At 51.9% G+C, this 22428-nt stretch overlaps 1 protein-coding gene across 5 annotated transcripts in view; it reads right to left on the bottom strand.

Annotated features, from left to right (window-relative positions):
• LOC120303922 (shootin-1-like) overlaps positions 1-22428 on the bottom strand; it is a 42284-nt gene that overhangs the window by 13898 nt on the left and 5958 nt on the right. For 4 of the 5 annotated variants that reach the window (XM_039333869.1, XM_039333868.1, XM_039333867.1 and 1 more), the window contains 12 exons: positions 21650-21747; positions 21139-21220; positions 17605-17699; positions 15621-15767; positions 14269-14422; positions 11762-11873; positions 10047-10096; positions 8342-8454; positions 7629-7688; positions 5937-6216; positions 1983-2094; positions 269-318 (listed from right to left, as the gene is read on the bottom strand). In XM_039333869.1, the coding sequence (XP_039189803.1) occupies positions 269-318; positions 1983-2094; positions 5937-6216; positions 7629-7688; positions 8342-8454; positions 10047-10096; positions 11762-11873; positions 14269-14422; positions 15621-15767; positions 17605-17699; positions 21139-21220; positions 21650-21747 (1353 nt within the window). Of the gene's footprint in view, positions 1-268; positions 319-1982; positions 2095-3506; positions 3661-5936; positions 6217-7628; positions 7689-8341; positions 8455-10046; positions 10097-11761; positions 11874-14268; positions 14423-15620; positions 15768-17604; positions 17700-21138; positions 21221-21649; positions 21748-22428 lie in introns of all 5 variants that reach the window. The other variant, XM_039333871.1, reaches the window with a different exon arrangement.

Here is a 22428-nt window from a genome sequence, read left to right as displayed (position 1 = left end):
TTTCCTTCGTTCCTCACGTTTTCCTTTTCCTTCTTTCCTTCCTTCCTTCCTCACTCACTTTTTCCTTTTTACCTTCCTTCCTTTCTTCTTTCCTTCCTTCTTTCCTTCCTTCCTTTTTTCCTTCTTCATCCATCCATCCATCCAGGTTATGAGAGCAGAAGAAGGCTCTCCTTGGGGAGACTTTCTGAACAATCCCATCCCCCATCCATGGGGGAGGGGGTGTTGGGGCCAAGTGCCAGGGGTCCTGGCTTCCCCCTTGCCCACTTACCCCTTTTTGTCTGCTGTGCGCCTTTCCTCTCCCGAAGGGCCATCAGGGGGCTGCAGGGAAAGGGGGAAGGTCAAGCTTTTCCAGATGTTCCCCCCCCTTCCAGCTGGGGTCCAACTTCCCTGCCCTGCAGTCCCCTCCCCCCCAGAACTCCCCCCCCCCGGCTTCACCCAGCACTCCTGGCCACCTGCGTCCCAGGGGGGGCAGCACCTGGTGCTTCTGGCTGCTCCCAAAGAAAGGATGGGGCACCACTAGGAAAGCCTCTCAGCAGGCACGCTGGGGAGCTACAGCTAGGCCTCGACTTACAACTGTCCATTTAATGACCGTTGGAAGATGCAACAGCCCTAAAAAAGGACCAGTTTTCCTACTTCCCACCGTTGCGGCCTGTTTACCGCCATGTGGTCAAAATTCGCCTGCTGGGCAATTCTTTGTGACGGTTACACACCTTGGGGGTCAGGCGATCCCCTTTTGCGACCAGCAGAGTCAGTGGGGGAAGCTGGATTCACTTAACAACTGTGTGGCCCACTTAACGACTGCAGGGATCAGCTTGAAAATGGCAGGAAAGGTCATAAAGTGAGGCAAAACTCACTTAACAACTGTCTCGCTTAGCGACGGAAATTTTGGACTCAATTGCGGTCGTAAGCTGAGGACTCTCCGTAGCAAAAGGAAGCAGACCCGGATTGCCCAGAAGCCCCCTAGTGCCCCCCCTCCCCGGGGGTGACCAGCTGCCCAGTCCTGGGTGACTCAGGAATCCGGACTGGCTGAAACTGGGAAAAGGGACTTTGGCCTAAAATGGGAATATTGGTGGTTCAATTCTTTTAAGATAACTGAATAGCTAAACTACATTACCCATAAGCCATCTCTTAAGGAGACAGTGCTTAACCCAATAAATGCCAAACATTCAAACATACAGATCCATCTAACTAATTGGTCCAGAACACCCCCCCTTCATTTGGGGGGGGGGTCTTTTGGATTGGAGGAAGGGGAAATGGGCTGTTTCAGAGAAGAGACCCCCATCTTGCTTCCCATCAGAACGGGTGCACACACACACACACACACACACACACACACACACTAGCATCACTTCCCCCCCCCCAAACCTCTAAAGGCCTTGATCTTGTCGTATTCAGCTCTTCTGGGATGCCTAGCAACAGTGCATGGTCCTCGGCCTACGACGACAACGGAGCCCCACATTTCCGTCGCTAAGTGAGATATTTGTCAAGCGAGACATTTTGCCCCGTTTTACGACCTTGCTCGCCAGAATTGTTAAGTGAACCCACTGCAGTTGTTAAGTGAGTAACCCGGTTGTTAAGCGGATCCGGCTTCCCCCCCCCCCATTGACTCCGCTTGTCAGAAGGCCACCAAAGGGGATCGATCACATGACTCTCCCCCCCGGGGGACGCTGCGACCGTCGTAAGTAGGAGTCGGTTGCCAAATATCTGAATTTTGACTAAATGACAATGGGGAAAATGTTGCAACAGTCGGCAGGTTGGAAAACGAATTTTAGCCCTTTGTTTCAGTGCCCGTCGTAACTGTGAATGGGCGCTAAGCAAAATGGTTGTAATTCGAGGACCACCTGTAGAACCTGGACAAGGTTGCTGCCTTCCGGGTGGGAGGAAAACGGCCCCTCCGTGTTCCCGGCCAACGTGGCTGAACGGAAGGATGAGAAGCTACCAGCCCCACTTTTGAGGGTTGGGGGGGGGAGTCAGAGACTTACTCGGCCTTTGCAGGGAAGGTGGGAGGGGGCAGAGGGGGTGGCGGGGGGACCGGGACCACCGGGCTCTCCTCTGGGGCGTCGGGGGGCTGAGCCCCCTCCTCCAGGGCTTTCACTGCAAGAGAAGGCAAGCGTTTAGGAGGCCAGACCTCGGGCACGTGGCTTTCTGTGGGGTGAGGACCCGACCAGAGTGTGTGTGTGGGGGGGTCTTGCTTCGTTGGCAGCAATTTATTGGGGTCCCCTCGTCCTCCCTTACCAAGTCTCGGATACCAATATTTTTAGGAGAATGTTTTTAGCTTGGTGCTCTCTGAGCTTGGTGGATTTCTTGCAGAGGTTTCATTACTTTAAGGGGGGGGGAGGAGGAGGAGGAGGAGGAGGAGGAGAAGAAGAAGAAGAAGAAGAAGAAGAGGGGAGAAGGAGGAGAAGGAGAAGGAGAAGAGGGAGGAGGAGGAGGAGGAGGAGAAGAAGAAGAAGAAGAAGAAGAAGAAGAAGAAGAAGAAGAAGAAGAAGAAGAAGAAGAAGAAGAAGACGGAGGAGGAGGAGGAGGGGAAGAAGAAGAAGAAGAAAGGAGGAGGAGGAGGAGGAGGAGAAGGAGAAGAGAAGGAGGAGGAGGAGGAGGAGGAGGAGGAGGAGGGAGAAGAGGGAGGAGAAGAAGAAGGAGGAGGAGGAGGAGGAGGAGGAGAAGGAGAAGAGGGAGGAGAAGAAGAAGGAGGAGGAGGAGGAGGAGGAGGAGGAGAAGGAGAAGGAGAAGAGGGAGGAGAAGAAGAAGAAGAAGAAGAAGAAGAAGAAGAGGAGGAGGAGGAAGAAGACAGGAGGAGGAGGAGGAGAAGGAGAAGAGGGAGAAGAAGAAGAAGAAGAAGAAGAAGAGGAGGAGGAGGAGGAGGAAGAAGACGGAGGAGGAGGAGGAGGAGGAGGAGGAAGAAGACTAGAACTCCTTCATGCTCTCTGAGCTTAGTGGCTTTCTTGCAGACATTTCATGACCAAACTAGGTAATAGCATCAGGGCTAGAAGGGAGTAGTGTTTGCAGGGAGGAGGAGGAGGAGGAGGAGAAAGAGGAGGAGGAGGACTGTGGGGTCTTTGGTGTCTCTGAGCTGGGTTGTTTTCTTGCATACATTTCATGACCCAACTAGGTAACATCACCAGTGCTAGAAGGGGGGAGGATGTGGAAAGGAGGAGGGAGAAGGGAAGGAAATGACTTTGGCCTCCTTGGCGCTCTCTGAGCTTGGTGGCTTTCCTTCCGACATTTCATTTCTCAACGATTGCACTGATGAGGTTACCTAGCTGGGTCACGAAATGTCTGCAAAGACACCACCCAGCTCAGAGGGCACCCAGGACCCCCAAAAGTCTCGGAGGGTTATCCAAACTCTTGAGCTGACCTGCAGCGGTTTTCCCCATAACAGGCCAGGCTGAAGTGTCTCTGGCCAGCCTGTGGTCCAGCAAGGGCACTTTGCTCTGGGTGTGCTCCTCTTTCGCATCTCCTTCCCCCCAAAGTCCTTGGACTCCACGCCAGACCAGCAAACCTCTGACCTTTTCGCTCCAGGCTGGCGCATTTCTCCTCTGCCCGGAGAAGTCGCTGCTCCAGGTGTGCCTTTCCTTCCTCGGCTGTGGCCAATGTGGCCTGCAGCCTGGCCAGCTCCTCTGGCAGTGGCCGTTCCGCCAGCTGGGTCTCCAGGTCCTTCACCTGCCGGAGTCCAAAGCCCTGCAGCTGAATCCCTGGGGAGAAGATCTCCCAGGACAGGAAGGCTAGGGGTGCCTGGCTGAGGAATTCTGGGAGTTGAAGTCCACAAGTCATCAAAGGGCCAAGTTGGAAGACCCCGGATATAGACTAAGAGGAGTGGACTTCAACTCTCAGAATTCCTCAGCCAGCGTGCCTGGCTGAGGAATTCTGGGAGTTGAAGTCCACAAGTCATCAAAGGGCCAAGTGGGAAGACCCCTGATATAAACTTTAACAGGAGTGGACTTCAACTCCCAAAATTCCTCAGCCAGCGTGCCTGGCTGAGGAATTCTGGGAGTTGAAGTCCACAAGTCATCAAAGGGCCAAGTTGGAAGACCCCGGATATAGACTAAGAGGAGTGGACTTCAACTCTCAGAATTCCTCAGCCAGCGTGCCTGGCTGAGGAATTCTGGGAGTTGAAGTCCACAAGTCATCAAAGGGCCAAGTGGGAAGACACCTGATATAAACTTTAACAGGAGTGGACTTCAACTCCCAAAATTCCTCAGCCAGCGTGCCAGGCTGAGGAATTCTGGGAGTTGAAGTCCACCAGTCACAAAAGAGCCAAGCTTGCCTACCACTGGCCTAGGCCCCTTCTTGACTCATGAACTTCAACTCCCAGAATTCCTGAGCCAGCGTGGCTCAGCTTGGAAACCTCTCCCTTTCCCCTCAGCATGGCTGGCTCAGGAATTCTGGGAGTTGAAGTCCACGAGTCATAAAGCGGCCTAGGCCTAGGCCAGAGATAGGCAACCTTGGCTCTTTTATGACTGGTAGACTTCAACTCCCAGAATTCCTCAGCCAGCCTGGCTCAGCTTGGAAACCTCTCCCTTTCCCCTCAGCGTGGCTGGCTCAGGAATGCTGGGAGTTGAAGTCCACCAGTCATAAAAGAGCCAAGGTTGCCTATCTCTGGCCTAGGGCAAGGGTAGGCAACCTCGGCTCTTTTATGACTCATGGACTTCAACTCCCAGAATTCCTGAGCCAGCTCATAGCTGGGCTAGCTAGCTCTCTCCTCGCCTTCCTGCTTCCTGCAGAGACGCAGCAAAGGGAGGAGCCTCGCCCCAAAAGCTTTTCAGCTCCTCGGAGAACACTGTGAGTGCACTCTCTTTTACACACACACACACAGAGAGAGAGAGAGAGAGAGAGAGAGAGAGAGAGAGAGAGAGAGCGAAGCAGGGAAGCGCAACTGCCTCTCTCTGCAAATGGCAGAGGAGGCTGGGAGCTACAGGGGAAGGCTCAAAAGAGTCGCATGTGGCTCCGGAGCCGCAGGTTGCCGACCTGTGCCCTAGACCATTTCAGACAGGTGACTGTCGAGTCTCTCCTTTAAAATCTCCAGTGATGAAGCACCCACAACTTCCAGTGGCAAGCAGTTCTACTGGTTAATTGACCTCCCTGTTAGGAAGTTTCTCCTTCATTCTAGGTTGCTTCTCTCCTTGATGAGTTTCCATCCGTTGCTTCTTGTCCTGCCTTCAGGCGCCTTGGAGAATAGCTTGACTGCCTCTTCTTTGGGGCAGCCCCTGAGATACTGGAAGACTGCTATCCTGTTTCCCCCTGGTAGTCCCTCTTTTCATTAAACTAGCGGTAACCGGCTCTTTCTCACATGTTTTAGTCTCCAGGCCTTTAATCCTCTTAGTTGCTCTTCTCTGCACTTTTTCCAGAATCTCAGTCGCTTTTTGGGGGGGATTGTGGCAAACCAGAACTGGACCCAGTGGTCCAAGCGTGGCCTTGCACAACACAGTCACGAAGCCTGCTTTGAGTTTAGAATAGTTTGCATCCCGTTGGCAGGAGGAAAGGACTGCAGAGTAGGTCAAAAAAGTCAAGATGGCGGCCACAACGGTGACATCAAAGCGCTGCTCCTTTTTTAAACCTGTGTTGTGTGTTCAGAGATGGTGCTTCTGTGGAGACCCCAATGCCTAAGACGGGCGGGCCACTATGGCAACTTTAGGACCTGTGGACTTCAACTCCCAGAATTCCTGAGCCAGCTTTGTTGAAGTCCACAGGTCCTAAAATATTGACTGATCCCTACTGTAGGAATTATCTTCTTCCTGAATATTCTGCAAGGAAGCTCTGAAACGGCCACCCCACACTCGATAACATACGGGCCCGCGGATGGATTCACACATGCATCTGTTTTCCCATCCACAGGACACCCAGAAATTGTCTTCTGTGGGACGAGAGACCTCAAACTGAAGTGCGCATGGCAAAAAATCATCCAATCCGTGAGGGTAGTCCAGCACACCGGTTCCTACCTGGTAGACCTTTGCTAGTCTCCGGGGACTCTGACTGGTTGGGCTGGAGGCCCCTTGGGAGCCTCACGGGTGAAGCTGCGTGGTCTTCTCCCCTGGCCCCGGGGACAGGAGGCAGGAGCCCCTGGTCTGCAGCTGGGATGGAGGGCTTGGTCATGACCGGCGCCTGGTCAACTATACGCCGCCGTCTCTGCAGGAGCTTCTCAAGCTGATTGTCCACCAGTTGCTTCTTCTGGCTGCCCTTACGCCGGCTGGATCGCTTTCGTGGCCTGGTCGTGGCACTCTGCGGAGGAGAACATCGGGAGGGATGGAGCTGGGCGGACCTGGAGACGTGGTTTGGATTCGGGGAAGGCGCCAGGCTTGAAACCTGGAAACCGGGAGTTCTATCTTACCTTAGGCATGAAAGCTGGTTGGAAGACTTTGGGCCAATCACCAGGAGACGGTGAGTTCTAGTCCCGCCTTAGCTATAAAAGCCAACAAGGTGACTTTGGGCCAATCACCAGGCGATGGAGAGTTCTAGCCTCATCTTAACCATGAAAGCTAACTAGGTGACTTTGGGCCAATCACCAGGAGACAGTGAGTTCTAGTCCCGCCTTAGCCATGAAAGGCAGCTAGGTGACTTTGAGCCAATCACCAGGAGATGGGAGAGTTTTAGTCCCGCCTTAGCCATGAAAGCTAACTAGGTGACTTTGGGCCAATCACCAGGAGATGGTGAGTTCTAGTCCCGCCTTAGCCATGAAAGCCAACTAGGTGACTTTGGCCAATCACCAGGAGACGGTGAGTTCTAGTCCTGCCTTAGCCATGAAAGGCAGCTAGGTGACTTTGGGCCAATCACCAGGAGACGGTGAGTCCCACCTCAGGCAGGAAAGCCAGTTGGCTGACTGGCCCAATCACCAGGAGACAGTGAGTTCTAGTCCCGCCATAGCCATGAAAGGAGGTTGGGAGACTTTGGGCCAATCACCAGGAGACGGTGAGTTCTAGTCCCGCCTTAGCCACGAAAGCCAGTTGTGGCTTGATTCTTGCAGCCAGTTGGCGCCGGAGGCGGCAATCAATGTCACCACGATGGAGAGGAAGCATCTGGGCCACTCTTTCCACGGGGATGCATGCTGGCGGACGAGTGAGCAGCTTTTGAGATTCTCCTAATGTATTTTGAGGGGCCGTCCACCCCTTTCTAGGCTCCCCCAACTGAGGGAGCGGCAAAGGCTTCCGCAGTGCCTGCTGTCCTAGGAGGACGTGGCATGCAACAGTGGCCATGTCCCATGCAGGTAGTCCTCAATTTACAACCTCAAGTGACCCCCCCCCCAAAAAATTTCTGTTGCTAAGCCAGAGACATTCGTTAAGTGAGCTTTGCCCTATTTTACGACTTTTTTGGCCCTTAAGAGAACCACTGCGGTCGTTAAGTTAGTGAAACGGTCGTTAAGCGAATCTGGCTTCCCCCCATTGACTTTGCTTGTGGCAGATGGGGAATCGCACGACCTCGGGACATTGCGACCGTCGTTAGTGTGAGTCAGTGGTCCAGCGTCTGAATTTTGATCACGTGACCCTGGGGAGTCGTGTGAAAATTGGTCATAAGTGGCTTTTTTCTGCGCCTTTGTAACGTTGGTCGCTAAACAAACTGTCGTAAATTGAGGACTCCCTGTGTCAGCTGCTGCCCTCGAGGTCTTGCACACACACAAACCCACAATTGACTCTCACCAGCAGGTCTTGCAGCTCCACGGCCGCGCTCCTCCGCTTGTTCACCGCGGCAGACGGGGGCTAAGAGAAAAATGGGGGGGGGGTAAATCCGGTTAGCTGGCGCTTCGCTCGGACGCCGTTTGGAAGAGGGACCCCGAAGAGACCCACCCCTGTTCCACAATCCACGGGGGGTTGCCACATTGTGGCCTTCTCACAATTCCTCAGCCATCCCCCCATGCCGAAGAGGGCGTGAAAACACAGGCAGTCCTCGGCTTACAACGGCCGCATTTAGTGCCCATCCAAAGTTACGACGGCCCTGAAAATGGGACCGTTTGGTTCACACAATCCCGTTGCAGCGTCCCCGCGGTCAGGTGATCAAAATCCAAGACGCTTGGCAACGGACTCGGATTTATGACGGGCGCGGCATCCCGGGGTTGTGTGTGGCACGTGATCCCCTTTGGCGGCGGGGGGGGGGGGGGAAACGTGATTCCCTTAACAATCGTGTTGCTAAAATTGACAGCCGCAGGGATTCACACAAGAACTGTGGCAAGAAAGGCCGTAAAACGGAGCAAAGCTGCCTTTCTCTCGCTTAGCAATGTGTTAGGCTCAATTGTGGCCGTAAGTCGAGGACTACCTGACTTGGCTGAACCGCGGTGGGATTTTGTGGGCGCCTTGACTGCTTCCCCCCTGCCTTTCCCCTCCAGCCTGTGACCCCCTCCCTGGCCTCGCCTTACCTGGGAGGGGGACTCGGCCCCCCGCCTCACTGGCCGCAGCGCCACTCCGCCCTTGATCCGGCCCATCATCTCCTCCAGGGCTTTGGCCACGGCCTCGTCCGAGCGGAGGTCTCCTGCCCACAGGGAGAGGACAAATCGGCCCTCCGATTTACTAGTAAGTCGGTATTTCCTAATATACAGGCTGTCCTCGACTTACGACGGTTCATTTAGTGACCGTTCAAAGTTGCAACGGCACTGGAAAAGGGGATTTAGGGCCCGTTCTCACACTTATGACCATTACAGCATCTCCCATGGTCATGATATCAAAATTCAGATGCTTGGCGACTGACTCGTGTTTATGACGGTCGCAGCCTCCCTGAGGCGGGGGTGTCACTTGATCCCTTTTGCGACCTTCTGATAGGCGAAGTCAAATGGGAGAAGCCCGGTTCACTTCACAACCGGGTGACTGATTTAGCTACTGCTGTGATTCACTTAACAACTATGGCAAGGAAGGTCGTAAAAATGGGGCCAAACTGTCTTCAAAACTGTCTTCCTTAGCAACAGAAATTTTTGGCTCATTTGTGACCATAAGTGCAGGACTATCTGTGCTGTCTCAAAACATGGAGGCTTCCTAATTTTATAATTTTCCTTCTTCCTTCCTTCCTTCCTTCCTTCCTTCTTCCCTTCTTTCCTCACTCACTTTTTCTTTTTCCTTCCTTCTTCCCTTCTTTCCTTTATTTCTTTCCTTCCTTCTTCACTCACTTTTTCCTTTTCCTTCCTTCCTTCCTTCCTTTTCTTCTTTCCTTCCTTCCTCACTCACTTTTTCCTTTTCCTTCCTTCCTTCCTTCCTTCCTTCCTTCCTTCCTTCCTTCCTTCCTTCTTTTCTTCTTTCCTTCCTTCCTTCCTCACTCACTTTTTCCTTTTCCTTCCTTCCTTCCTTCCTTTCTTCCTTCTTCCCTTCTTCCCTTCCTTCCTTCCTCATTCACTTTTCCTTCCTTCCTTCTTCCCTTCTTTCCTTCCTTCCTCATTCACTTTTTCTTTTTCCTTCCTTCCTTCCTTCCTTCTTTCCTTCCTTCCTCATTCACTTTTTCGTTTTCCTTCCTTCTTCCCTTTTCCTTTATTTCTTTCCTTCCTTCCTTCCTCACTCACTTTTTCCTTTTCCTTCCTTCCTTCCTTCCTTCCTTCCTTCCTTCCTTCCTTCCTTCCTTCCTTCTTTTCTTCTTTCCTTCCTTCCTTCCTCACTCACTTTTTCCTTTTTCTTCCTTCCTTCCTTCCTTTCTTCCTTCTTCCCTTCTTCCCTTCTTTCCTTCCTTCCTCATTCACTTTTCCTTCCTTCCTTCTTCCCTTCTTCCCTTCTTTCCTTCCTTCCTCATTCACTTTTTCCTTTTCCTTCCTTCCTTCCTTCTTCCCTTCTTTCCTTCCTTCCTTCCTCATTCACTTTTTCCTTTTCCTTCCTTGTTCCCTTTCCTTTTTCCTTCCTTCCTCACGTTTTCCTTTTCCTTCTTTCCTTCCTTCCTTCCTCACTCACTTTTTCCTTTTTACCTTCCTTCCTTTCTTCTTTCCTTCCTTCCTTTTTTCCTTCTTCATCCATCCATCCATCCAGGTTATGAGAGCAGAAGAAGGCTCTCCTTGGGGAGACTTTCTGAACAATCCCATCCCCCATCCATGGGGGAGGGGGTGTTGGGGCCAAGTGCCAGGGGTCCTGGCTTCCCCCTTGCCCACTTACCCCTTTTTGTCTGCTGTGCGCCTTTCCTCTCCCGAAGGGCCATCAGGGGGCTGCAGGGAAAGGGGGAAGGTCAAGCTTTTCCAGATGTTCCCCCCCCTTCCAGCTGGGGTCCAACTTCCCTGCCCTGCAGTCCCCTCCCCCCCAGAACTCCCCCCCCCCGGCTTCACCCAGCACTCCTGGCCACCTGCGTCCCAGGGGGGGCAGCACCTGGTGCTTCTGGCTGCTCCCAAAGAAAGGATGGGGCACCACTAGGAAAGCCTCTCAGCAGGCACGCTGGGGAGCTACAGCTAGGCCTCGACTTACAACTGTCCATTTAATGACCGTTGGAAGATGCAACAGCCCTAAAAAAGGACCAGTTTTCCTACTTCCCACCGTTGCGGCCTGTTTACCGCCATGTGGTCAAAATTCGCCTGCTGGGCAATTCTTTGTGACGGTTACACACCTTGGGGGTCAGGCGATCCCCTTTTGCGACCAGCAGAGTCAGTGGGGGACGCTGGATTCACTTAACAACTGTGTGGCCCACTTAACGACTGCAGGGATCAGCTTGAAAATGGCAGGAAAGGTCATAAAGTGAGGCAAAACTCACTTAACAACTGTCTCGCTTAGCGACGGAAATTTTGGACTCAATTGCGGTCGTAAGCTGAGGACTCTCCGTAGCAAAAGGAAGCAGACCCGGATTGCCCAGAAGCCCCCTAGTGCCCCCCCTCCCCGGGGGTGACCAGCTGCCCAGTCCTGGGTGACTCAGGAATCCGGACTGGCTGAAACTGGGAAAAGGGACTTTGGCCTAAAATGGGAATATTGGTGGTTCAATTCTTTTAAGATAACTGAATAGCTAAACTACATTACCCATAAGCCATCTCTTAAGGAGACAGTGCTTAACCCAATAAATGCCAAACATTCAAACATACAGATCCATCTAACTAATTGGTCCAGAACACCCCCCCTTCATTTGGGGGGGGGGTCTTTTGGATTGGAGGAAGGGGAAATGGGCTGTTTCAGAGAAGAGACCCCCATCTTGCTTCCCATCAGAACGGGTGCACACACACACACACACACACACACACACACACACTAGCATCACTTCCCCCCCCCCAAACCTCTAAAGGCCTTGATCTTGTCGTATTCAGCTCTTCTGGGATGCCTAGCAACAGTGCATGGTCCTCGGCCTACGACGACAACGGAGCCCCACATTTCCGTCGCTAAGTGAGATATTTGTCAAGCGAGACATTTTGCCCCGTTTTACGACCTTGCTCGCCAGAATTGTTAAGTGAACCCACTGCAGTTGTTAAGTGAGTAACCCGGTTGTTAAGCGGATCCGGCTTCCCCCCCCCCCCATTGACTCCGCTTGTCAGAAGGCCACCAAAGGGGATCGATCACATGACTCTCCCCCCCGGGGGACGCTGCGACCGTCGTAAGTAGGAGTCGGTTGCCAAATATCTGAATTTTGACTAAATGACAATGGGGAAAATGTTGCAACAGTCGGCAGGTTGGAAAACGAATTTTAGCCCTTTGTTTCAGTGCCCGTCGTAACTGTGAATGGGCGCTAAGCAAAATGGTTGTAATTCGAGGACCACCTGTAGAACCTGGACAAGGTTGCTGCCTTCCGGGTGGGAGGAAAACGGCCCCTCCGTGTTCCCGGCCAACGTGGCTGAACGGAAGGATGAGAAGCTACCAGCCCCACTTTTGAGGGTTGGGGGGGGGAGTCAGAGACTTACTCGGCCTTTGCAGGGAAGGTGGGAGGGGGCAGAGGGGGTGGCGGGGGGACCGGGACCACCGGGCTCTCCTCTGGGGCGTCGGGGGGCTGAGCCCCCTCCTCCAGGACTTTCACTGCAAGAGAAGGCAAGCGTTTAGGAGGCCAGACCTCGGGCACGTGGCTTTCTGTGGGGTGAGGACCCGACCAGAGTGTGTGTGTGGGGGGGGTCTTGCTTCGTTGGCAGCAATTTATTGGGGTCCCCTCGTCCTCCCTTACCAAGTCTCGGATACCAATATTTTTAGGAGAATGTTTTTAGCTTGGTGCTCTCTGAGCTTGGTGGATTTCTTGCAGAGGTTTCATTACTTTACGGGGGGGGGGAGGAGGAGGAGGAGGAGGAGGAGGAGAAGAAGAAGAAGAAGAAGAAGAAGAGGGGAGAAGGAGGAGAAGGAGAAGGAGAAGAGGGAGGAGGAGGAGGAGGAGGAGAAGAAGAAGAAGAAGAAGAAGAAGAAGAAGAAGAAGAAGAAGAAGAAGAAGAAGAAGATGATGATGATGACGGAGGAGGAGGAGGAGGGGAAGAAGAAGAAGAAGAAAGGAGGAGGAGGAGGAGAAGGAGAAGGAGAAGAGGGAGGAGAAGAAGAAGGAAGAAGAAGAAGAAGAAGAAGAAGAAGAAGAAGAAGAAGAAGAAGAAGAAGAAGATGATGATGACGGAGGAGGAGGAGGAGGGGAAGAAGAAGAAGAAGAAAGGAGGAGGAGGAGGAGAAGGAGAAGGAGAAGAGGGAGGAGAAGAAGAAGGAGGAGGAGGAGGAGGAGGAGGAGGAGAAGGAGAAGAGGGAGGAGAAGAAGAAGGAGGAGGAGGAGGAGGAGGAGGAGAAGGAGAAGAGGGAGGAGAAGAAGAAGGAGGAGGAGGAGGAGGAGGAGGAGGAGAAGGAGAAGGAGAAGAGGGAGGAGAAGAAGAAGAAGAAGAAGAAGAAGAAGAAGAAGAGGAGGAGGAGGAAGAAGACAGGAGGAGGAGGAGGAGAAGGAGAAGAGGGAGAAGAAGAAGAAGAAGAAGAGGAGGAGGAGGAGGAGGAAGAAGACGGAGGAGGAGGAGGAGAAGGAGAAGAGGGAGAAGAAGAAGAAGAAGAAGAAGAGGAGGAGGAGGAGGAGGAGGAAGAAGACGGAGGAGGAGGAGGAGGAGGAGGAGGAAGAAGACTAGAACTCCTTCATGCTCTCTGAGCTTGGTGGATTTCTTGCAGAGGTTTCATTACTTTAAGGGGGGGGGAGGAGGAGGAGGAGGGGAAGAAGAAGAAGAAGAAGAAGAAGAAGAAGAAGAAGAGGAGGAGGAGGAGGAGAAGAAGGAAAGAGGGGAAAAAGAAGGAAGAAGAAAAAGGAAGAAGAAGAAGAGGAGGAGGAGGAGAGGAAGAAGAGGGAAAAAAGAAGGAAGAAGGAAGAAGAAGAAGAAGAAGAAGAAGAAGAAGAAGAAGAAGAAGAAGAAGAAGAAGAAGAAGAAGAAGAAGAAGAAGAAGAGGAGGAGGAGGAGGAGAGGAAGAAGGAAAGGGGAAGAAGAAGGAAGAGGAAAAATGAAGAGGAAGAGAGGAAGAAGGAAAGAGGAAAAAAGGAAGAAGAAGAAGAAGAAGAAGAGGAGGAGGAGGAGGAGGAGGAGAGGAAGAAGGAAAGAAGGAAAAAAGGAAGAAGAAGAAGAAGAAGAAGAAGAAGAAGAAGAAGAAGAAGAAGAAGAAGAAGAAGAAGAAGAAGAAGAAGAAGGGGAGGAGGAGGAGGAGGAGGAAGAAGACTAGAACTCCTTCATGCTCTCTGAGCTTAGTGGCTTTCTTGCAGACGTTTCATGACCAAACTAGGTAATAGCATCAGGGCTAGAAGGTTTGCAGAGAGGAGGAGGAGGAGGAGGAGGGGAAGGAGGGGAGGAGAAGGGGAGGAGCAGGAGGAAGAGGAGGAGGAGAAAGAAGAGGAGGAGGGCTTTGGGGCCTTTGGTGTCTCTCAGCTGGGTGGTTTCCTTGCAGACATTTCATGACCCAGCTAGGTAACATCACTAGTGCTAGAAGGGTGGGGGTTGCAGAGAGGAGGAAGAGGAGGAGGAGGACTTTGGGGTCTTTGGTGTCTCTGAGCTGGGTTGTTTTCTTGCAGACATTTCATGACCCAACAAGGTAACACCATCAGTGCTAGAAGGGGGGGGGGATGTGGAAAGGAGGAGGGAGAGGGGAAGAAAATGACTTTGACCTCCTTGGTGCTCTCTCTGACATTTCATTTCTCAAGGATTGCACTGATGAGGTTACCTAGCTGGGTCACGAAATGTCTACAAAGAAACCACCCAGCTCAGAGGGCACCCGGACCCCCAAAAGTCTCGGACCAGTCAAGGGGGTTATCCAAACTCTTGAGCTGACCTGCAGCGGTGTTTCCCACAACAGGCCAGGCTGAAGTGTCTCTGGCCAGCCTGTGGTCCAGCAAGGGCACTTTGCTCTGGGTGTGCTCCTCTTTCGCATCTCCTTCCCCCCAAATTCCTTGGACTCCACGCCAGACCAGCAAACCTCTGACCTTTTCGCTCCAGGCTGGCGCATTTCTCCTCTGCCCGGAGAAGTCGCTGCTCCAGGTGTGCCTTTCCTTTCTCGGCTGTGGCCAACGTGGCCTGCAGCCTGGCCAGCTCCTCTGGCAGTGGCCGTTCCGCCAGCTGGGTCTCCAGGTCCTTCACCTGCCGGAGTCCAAAGCCCTGCAGCTGAATCCCTGGGGAGAAGGTCCCCCAGGACAGGAAGACTAGGGGTGTCCATCTAGTCCTGGGGCCTTCCAACTTAGCCCTTTGATGACTTGTGGACTTCAACTCCCAGAATTGAGCGTGCCTGGCTGAGGAATTCTGGGAGTTGAAGTCCACAAGTCATCAAAGGGCCAAGTTGGAAGACCCCGGATATAGACTAAGAGGAGTGGACTTCAACTCCCAAAATTCCTCAGCCAGCGTGCCTGACTGAGGAATTCTGGGAGTTGAAGTCCACAAGACATCAAAGGACCAAGTGGGAAGACCCCGGATATAGACTAAGAGGAGTGGACTTCAACTCCCAGAATTCCTCAGCCAGCGTGCCTGGCTGAGGAATTCTGGGAGTTGAAGTCCACAAGTCATCAAAGGGCCAAGTTGGACGACCCCTGATCTAATAGGACCAGGAACAAGGGCCTTCTCGTTGGTGGCCCCCTCTTTATGGAGCTTCATCCCCCTTCAGGTGCAATTGGCCCCCACTTGGCCCTGAAGATATGGTTTCCTCAGCAGCCCTGTGGACCACGAAGAGATGGAGCCTGACAAGTGCTTGATGTGGTTGTCGTACTGAGGATGGGGCTGTTTGGTGGTTGTTGTGGGTTTTTAATGTTGTAAGCCGGGGGGTCTCCAATCTTGGCAACTTTAAGGCTTGTGGACTTCAGCTCCCAGAATTCCCCAGGCAACTTGGCAACTTTAAGGCTTGTGGACTTCAACTCCCAGAATTCCTCAGCCAACATGGCAACTTTAAGGCTTGTGGACTTCAACTCCCAGAATTCCCAGTTGCAAAAGTTGTAAGTCAGTGTTGAATTGGGTGGCCAGGTAGATTTCTTTCATTAATAAATAAATAAATCTGGCCCCCCTCCCCGATTCTAGAGCAGGCTGGGAGAAAACCACAGAGCCAGGATTTGCCAATGAAGACTCAAGGCAGCTTGTCATTCCAAGGGGCTAGTCCCTGCTGCCTACTTGGGTCCGGTTGGCCTTCAAACCCCATTGCCACCCGTGCCGAGTCTTGCTCCGTCTTCTCCCCTCTCCCACTTAGCAGAGTTGGGGGGGGGCCCTTCTGCTCCCTGGGGGCTTTCCGGCTGCAGGTGAGAGCTCGGCTTTTGAAGGGAGAGGAGAGGGGGACCCCTGACCTCCCGAAGCTCACTTTGGCCTCGTGCTCCATCTTCGTTTCCTCCAGCCGCCGGGTCATCTGGGCCACGTCCTCCAAGGCCAGGAGAAGCTGGGCCTCCGCTCCCACGTTCTGCATCAGGATCAGGCTCTGACGGTTGGCCTCCTTCTGCTTCAGCAGCATCTGTGGAGGGAGGAAAGCCCGGTGAGGGGTCCCGGGTGCTCTCTGAGCTGGGGGGGGGGCGTTTCTTGCAGACGTTTCATGACCCAACTGGGGAACATCATCAGTGCTAGGGCGGTTTGTGGAGAGGAGGAGGAGGAGGACTGTGGGGTCCTTGGTGCTCTCTGAGCTGGGTGGTTTTCTTGCAGACGTTTCATGACCCAACTAGGGAACATCATCAGTGCTAGAAGGGAGTGGAATTTGCAGAGAGGAGGAGGAGGAGGAGGAGGAGGAGGAGGAGGAGGACTGTGAGGCCCTTGGTCCTCTCTGAGCTTGGTTGTTTCATTGCAGACATTTCATGACCCAACTAGGGAACTTCATCAGTGCTAGAAGGGAGTGGAGTTTGCAGAGAGGAGGAGGAGGAAGAGGAGGAGGAGGACGACGATGATGACTGTGGGGTCCTTGGTTCCCTCTAAGCTGGGTTGTTTCCTTGCAGACATTTCATTACCCAACTAGGGAACTTCATCAGTGTTAGAAGGGAGTGGAGTTTGCAGAGAGGAGGAGGAGGAGGAGGAGGAGGAGGAGGAGGAGGAGGAGGAGGAGGAGGACTGTGGGGTCCTTGGTGCTTTCTGAGCTGGGTGGTTTTCTTGCAGACGTTTCATGACCCAACTAGGGAACATCATCAGTGCTAGAAGGGAGTGGAGTTTGCAGGGAGGAGGAGGAAGAGGAGGAGGATGACTGTGAAGCCTTTTGTCCTCTCTGAGCTTGGTTGTTTCATTGCAGACATTTCATGACCCAACTAGGGAACGTCATCAGTGCTTGAAGAGTGGGGCCTGCTCTCAATTTACTGCATATTCAAGTAACTCGCCCTGTCAGTTTTGGTGACAGTGATGTTGGAGGTTCTTTGGTTGGGCTGACCAATTTGTTCCACTGCTTAATTAATGATGATTATTAATTAATTATCACTGTCAGAAAATTCCTCCTTTAGTTCCAGGTTGCTTCTCTCCTTGATGAGTTTCGCGCTTTGGAGAAGAGCTTGACCCTTCCTCTTTTTTTTATGGCAGCCCCTCAAATATTGGATGACTGCTCTCGTGTACTCCCCTACTCACCCGGCTGTTTGGGTCCTTGAGAGTTTTCAGACACCCACAAATTCCTCTCCCAGAGTCTAAACCGGGGTGGTGGTGGTGGTGGTGGTAGGCAACCTTGGCTCTTTTATGACTGGTGGACTTCAACTCCCAGAATTCCTGAGCCAGCATGGGGGAACTATGGCCCCTTCATGACTTGGGGACTTCAACTCCCAGAATTCCTGAGCCAGCATGGCTCAGCTTGGAAATCTCTCCCTTTCCCCTCAGCGTGGCTGGCTCAGGAATTCTGGGAGTTGAAGTCCACGAGTCATAAAAGAGCCACGGTTGCCTACCCCTGGCCTAGGCCTAGGCCCCTTTCTGACTCGCGGACTTCAACTCCCAGAATTCCTGAGCCAGCCACGCTGAGGAGAAAGGGAGAGGTTTCAAGCTGAGCCAGGCTGGCTCAGGAATTCTGGGAGTTGAAGACCACGAGTCATAAAAGAGCCAAGGTTGCCTACCTCTGGCCTAGGCCTAGGCCTCTTTATGACTCGTGGACTTCAACTCCCAGAATTCCTGAGCCAGCATGAGGGAAACTTTAGCCCCTTCATGACTCGTGGACTTCAACTCCCAGAATTCATGAGCCAGACTGGCTCAGCTTGGAAATCTCCGTTTCTCCTCAGCATGGCTGGCTCAGGAATTCTGGGAGTTGAAGTCCACCAGTCATAAAAGAGCGAAGGTTGCCCACCCCTGGCCTAAACAGAGACGTGCCCAGCCAGAACTGGTGCGCCCCACCTCACCTGACGGGCAAAGATTTCTGCTTGCTGCCTCAGTTTCTCCTCCATGTCCAACTGCCGCGACATCCGGCCATACTGTTCGGTGACCAAACGGGATGCTGGAGGGGTTACAGAAGAAACAGGCATTGGGTCTGGGTCTACCCGGGTCAGATCCAACCCAAAGGAACCCTTTGGATTTTGACAAGAGAATTTCTTTAATAAGATAGGCGCTTCGTGAATTTTTCCACTGTACTTTCATCCGTCCCTTCCCACAGAAAGGAATTCTTTCAGAATAAGCTTTTATCAATAATCTTCACTTCCCCAACAGTGATGGAGGAGGCCTAATGCCTACTCGTGTTTTTACTATTAGCTATTACAGTATTATAATCACCAGGAGACGGTGAGTTCTGGTCCTGCCTTAGACACAGATATGAAAACCAGCTGGATGACTTTGGGCCAATCGCCAGGAGACGGTGAGTTCTAGTCCTGCCTTAGACACAGATATGAAAACTAGCTGGATGACTTTGGGTCAATCACCAGGAGACGGTGAGTTCTAGTCCTGCTTTAGACGCAGATATGAAAGCCAGCTGGATGACTTTGGGCCAATCGCCAGGAGACGGTGAGTTCTAGTCCTGCCTTAGACACAGATATGAAAACTAGCTGGATGACTTTGGGTCAATCACCAGGAGACGGTGAGTTCTAGTCCTGCTTTAGACGCAGATATGAAAGCCAGCTGGATGACTTTGGGCCAATCGCCAGGAGACGGTGAGTTCTAGTCCTGCCTTAGACACAGATATGAAAACTAGCTGGATGACTTGGGCCAATCACCAGGAGATGGTGAGTTCTAGTCCTGCTTTAGACGCAGATATGAAAGCCAGCTGGATGACTTTGGGCACCAGGAGACGGTGAGTTCTAGTCCTGCTTTAGACACAGATATGAAAACTAGCTGGATGACTTTGGGTCAATCACCAGGAGACGGTGAGTTCTAGTCCTGCTTTAGACGCAGATATGAAAACTAGCTGGATGACTTTGGGCCAATCGCCAGGAGACGGTGAGTTCTAGTCCTGCTTTAGACACAGATATGAAAGCCAGCTGGATGACTTTGGGCACCAGGAGATGGTGAGTTCTAGTCCTGCTTTAGACACAGATATGAAAACTAGCTGGATGACTTTGGGTCAATCACCAGGAGACGGTGAGTTCTAGTCCTGCCTTAGACACAGATATGAAAACTAGCTGGATGACTTGGGCCAATCACCAGGAGATGGTGAGTTCTAGTCCTGCCTTAGACGCAGATATGAAAGCCAGCTGGATGACTTTGGGCCAATCGCCAGGAGACGGTGAGTTCTAGTCCTGCCTTAGACACAGATATGAAAACTAGCTGGATGACTTTGGGTACCAATCACCAGGAGACGGTGAGTTCTAGTCCTGCTTTAGACGCAGATATGAAAGCCAGCTGGATGACTTTGGGCCAATTGCCAGGAGACGGTGAGTTCTAGTCCTGCCTTAGACACAGATATGAAAACTAGCTGGATGACTTGGGCCAATCACCAGGAGATGGTGAGTTCTAGTCCTGCCTTAGACGCAGATATGAAAGCCAGCTGGATGACTTTGGGCACCAGGAGATGGTGAGTTCTAGTGCCACCTTAGGCATAGTTACGAAAGCCAGCTGGGTGACTTTGGGCCAGCCACCAGGAGACGGTGAGTTCTAGTCCAGCCTTCGACCCTGAAAGCCGAGTGAAGAACAGAATTGCTTTGCAGGATCAGATCCAGAGCCACCTAAGCCGTACCCTCCTGTGTCTCCCAGGCCTGGGAAATGATGGCTTGGTGGCTAGAGGGGTCCATCCTGTTACCACCTTACTGGTAAGCCCCCTTTCCCAGCCCTCCATGCTTTAATTCCCAGTTCTAAGATTAGTGGTCAAGGTTTGCCAAAGTGAGACTCACCTGTCTTTAGAGCAAAGAAGGCTGAACAGTTCTGTGGAAAACCAGGAAGTTAAATGAAGGGAAGAGGAAGAGAAAAGGAAGGAAAGGGAAAGGAAAAGGAAAAGAAAGGAAAGGAAGGTGGGAGGGGAGGGAAGGAAAGAAGGAAAGGGAAGGAAAGGAAAGACGGGAAGGAAGGGGAAGGGAAGGAAAGGAAAAGAAAGGAAGGTGGGAGTGAAGGGAAGAAGGAAAGGGAAGGGGAAGGGAAAAGAAAGGAAAGGAAGGTGGGAGGGAAGGGAAGAAGGAAAGGGAAGGGAAAAGAAAGGAAAGGAAGGTGGGAGGGAAGGGAAGGGAAGAAGGAAAGGGAAGGGGAAGAGAAGGGAAAAGAAAGGAAAGGAAGGTGGGAGTGAAGGGAAGAAGGAAAGGGAAGGGAAAAGAAAGGAAAGGAAGGTGGGAGGGAAGGGAAGGGAAGAAGGAAAGGGAAGGGGAAGAGAAGGGAAAAGAAAGGAAAGGAAGGTGGGAGGGAAGGGAAGAAGGAAAGGGAAGGGAAAAGAAAGGAAAGGAAGGTGGGAGGGAAGGAAAGGGAAGGAGAAGGGAAGGGAAAAGAAAGGAAAGGAAGGTGGGAGGGAAGGGAAGAAGGAAAGGGAAGGGAAAAGAAAGGAAAGGAAGGTGGGAGGGAAGGAAAGGGAAGGAGAAGGGAAGGGAAAAGAAAGGAAAGGAAGGTGGGAGGGAAGGGAAGGGAAGAAGGAAAGGGAAGGGGAAGAGAAGGGAAAAGAAAGGAAAGGAAGGTGGGAGTGAAGGGAAGAAGGAAAGGGAAGGGAAAAGAAAGGAAAGGAAGGTGGGAGGGAAGGGAAGGGAAGAAGGAAAGGGAAGGGGAAGAGAAGGGAAAAGAAAGGAAAGGAAGGTGGGAGTGAAGGGAAGAAGGAAAGGGAAGGGAAAAGAAAGGAAAGGAAGGTGGGAGGGAAGGGAAGGGAAGAAGGAAAGGGAAGGGGAAGAAAGGAAAAGAAAGGAAAGGAAGGTGGGAGTGAAGGGAAGAAGGAAAGGGAAGGGAAAAGAAAGGAAAGGAAGGTGGGAGGGAAGGGAAGGGAAGAAGGAAAGGGAAGGGGAAGAGAAGGGAAAAGAAAGGAAAGGAAGGTGGGAGTGAAGGGAAGAAGGAAAGGGAAGGGAAAAGAAAGGAAAGGAAGGTGGGAGGGAAGGAAAGGGAAGGAGAAGGGAAGGGAAAAGAAAGGAAAGGAAGGTGGGAGGGAAGGGAAGAAGGAAAGGGAAGGGAAAAGAAAGGAAAGGAAGGTGGGAGGGAAGGGAAGGAAAGGGAAGGGGAAGGGAAGGGAAAAGAAAGGAAAGGAAAGTGGGAGGGAAGGGAAGAAGGAAAGGAAAGGAAAGGAAAGAAGGGAAAGGAAGGAAAGGGAAGGGAAGGGAAGAAGGAAAGGAAAGAAAAGAAGGAAAGGGAAGGGGAAGGGAAGGGAAGAAGGAAAGGGAAGGGAAGGAAGGTGGGAGGGAAGGGGAAGGGAAGGAGCACAAAATCCACCCCACACCAACCTTTCCCAGGGACCCAGCTTTCTATATATAGATTCATCTCCTTCCCTGTCTCTGGGAATGTGTAAGTGGGGGACAAACAGGTAGAAAGCTGAGTCCCAAACTCACCTTGTTTGACCCTCTTCAGCATCTTCCGATTGTGTTCCTTCAAAACCTTCAGAGACTGCTTCTCGGCACACTCCTCTTCTAGCTTTGTTCAAAAAAAAAAAAAAAAAAGGAGGGAAGGAAGGAAGGAAGCCAGAAAAAAAAAGACAAACGATATTCTTTTCATAGTTTTCCGCTCAGAAAATGTATAGAACGTTAAGAAATTATAAAAGTTTTTTTTTTAAAAAAAGGAGGCCTCGTTCACCGGAAGGAAATTGCCGGTGTTCCCCACCCGCGTTAAATCTGTTTGAGCAGCGAATGGGGTAACGGGTCAAAACTTTGCTTCTGTTGAAGGAACATCTGAGATGGGACCCCTGGTCTCCTGGGGCTTCTAGAACTTTCCTTTGGCTCCCCCCCCCTTAAATCTCTAGGCCAGGGTTTCTCCACCTGGCTGGGGAATTCTGGGAGCTGAAGTCCACCCATCTTACAGGAGACAAGGTTGAGAAACACCACCGCAGGCCCTGATCCATCATACCTGATGCTGGAGCTTTCCCACAAGAGCCAGGAGCTCCTTCACCTGCGTGGTCAATTCCTTCTTCTCCTCCAGCAGCCCTGACACCTTGAGTTGGAGGTCTGGAGCAAAGGAAGACCCTGTTATCTTGTAGAAGCATCTGGGACCTGGGGGGGGGGCAACCACTCAAGGAGTCCCTCTTGGAGGTCAAGAGGATGCTAGACTGGTGGACCTCATTTCCAAGGATCTCCTCTTCTCGTTTGGAAGAATAAAGCAGCTTTTTTAAAAAAAAAAAATGGGGAGGGCCTGGTGTGGATTGCGAGGGGCTGGAGTGAAGCAGAGCTAAGAAAAACACCACACCAAGCTCTGGAAGAAAAAGGAAAGGGAAAGAAAAGAAGAAAAAGAAAGAATGAAAGAGAAAGAGAAAGAAAGAAAAAGAAACGGAGAGAGGGAGGGAAAGAAAGGAAGGGAGAGGGAGAGAAAGAAAAAAGGAAGAAGGAGAGAGAAAAAGAAAAGGAGAGAAAGAAAGAAGGTAGGAAGGGAGAGAGGAAAGAAGGAAGAATGAAGGAATGAAGAAAGGAAAGAGACAAGGAACGAATGAAAGGGAGGGAGGATAGAAAAAGGGAAGAGAGAAAAGGTAGAAAGGGAGAGGGAGGAAAGGAAAAGCAGGAAGGAAGAAAGAGACAAGAAGGAAGGAATGAAACGGAGGGAGGATAGAAAAAGAGAAGAGGAGAAAAGGTAGAAAGGAAAGAAGCAGGAAGGAAGGAAGAAAGACAAGAAGGAAGGAATGAAAGGGAGGGAGG

The sequence above is a fragment of the Crotalus tigris genome, unplaced genomic scaffold (assembly GCF_016545835.1).
Source record: "Crotalus tigris isolate CLP2741 ecotype Arizona unplaced genomic scaffold, ASM1654583v1 scf7180000024513.1755786, whole genome shotgun sequence".
Lineage (NCBI taxonomy): Eukaryota > Metazoa > Chordata > Lepidosauria > Squamata > Viperidae > Crotalus > Crotalus tigris.
The sequence above is the reverse complement of the archived record's forward strand: the minus strand, read 5'-3'. Positions and strand labels throughout refer to the sequence as shown.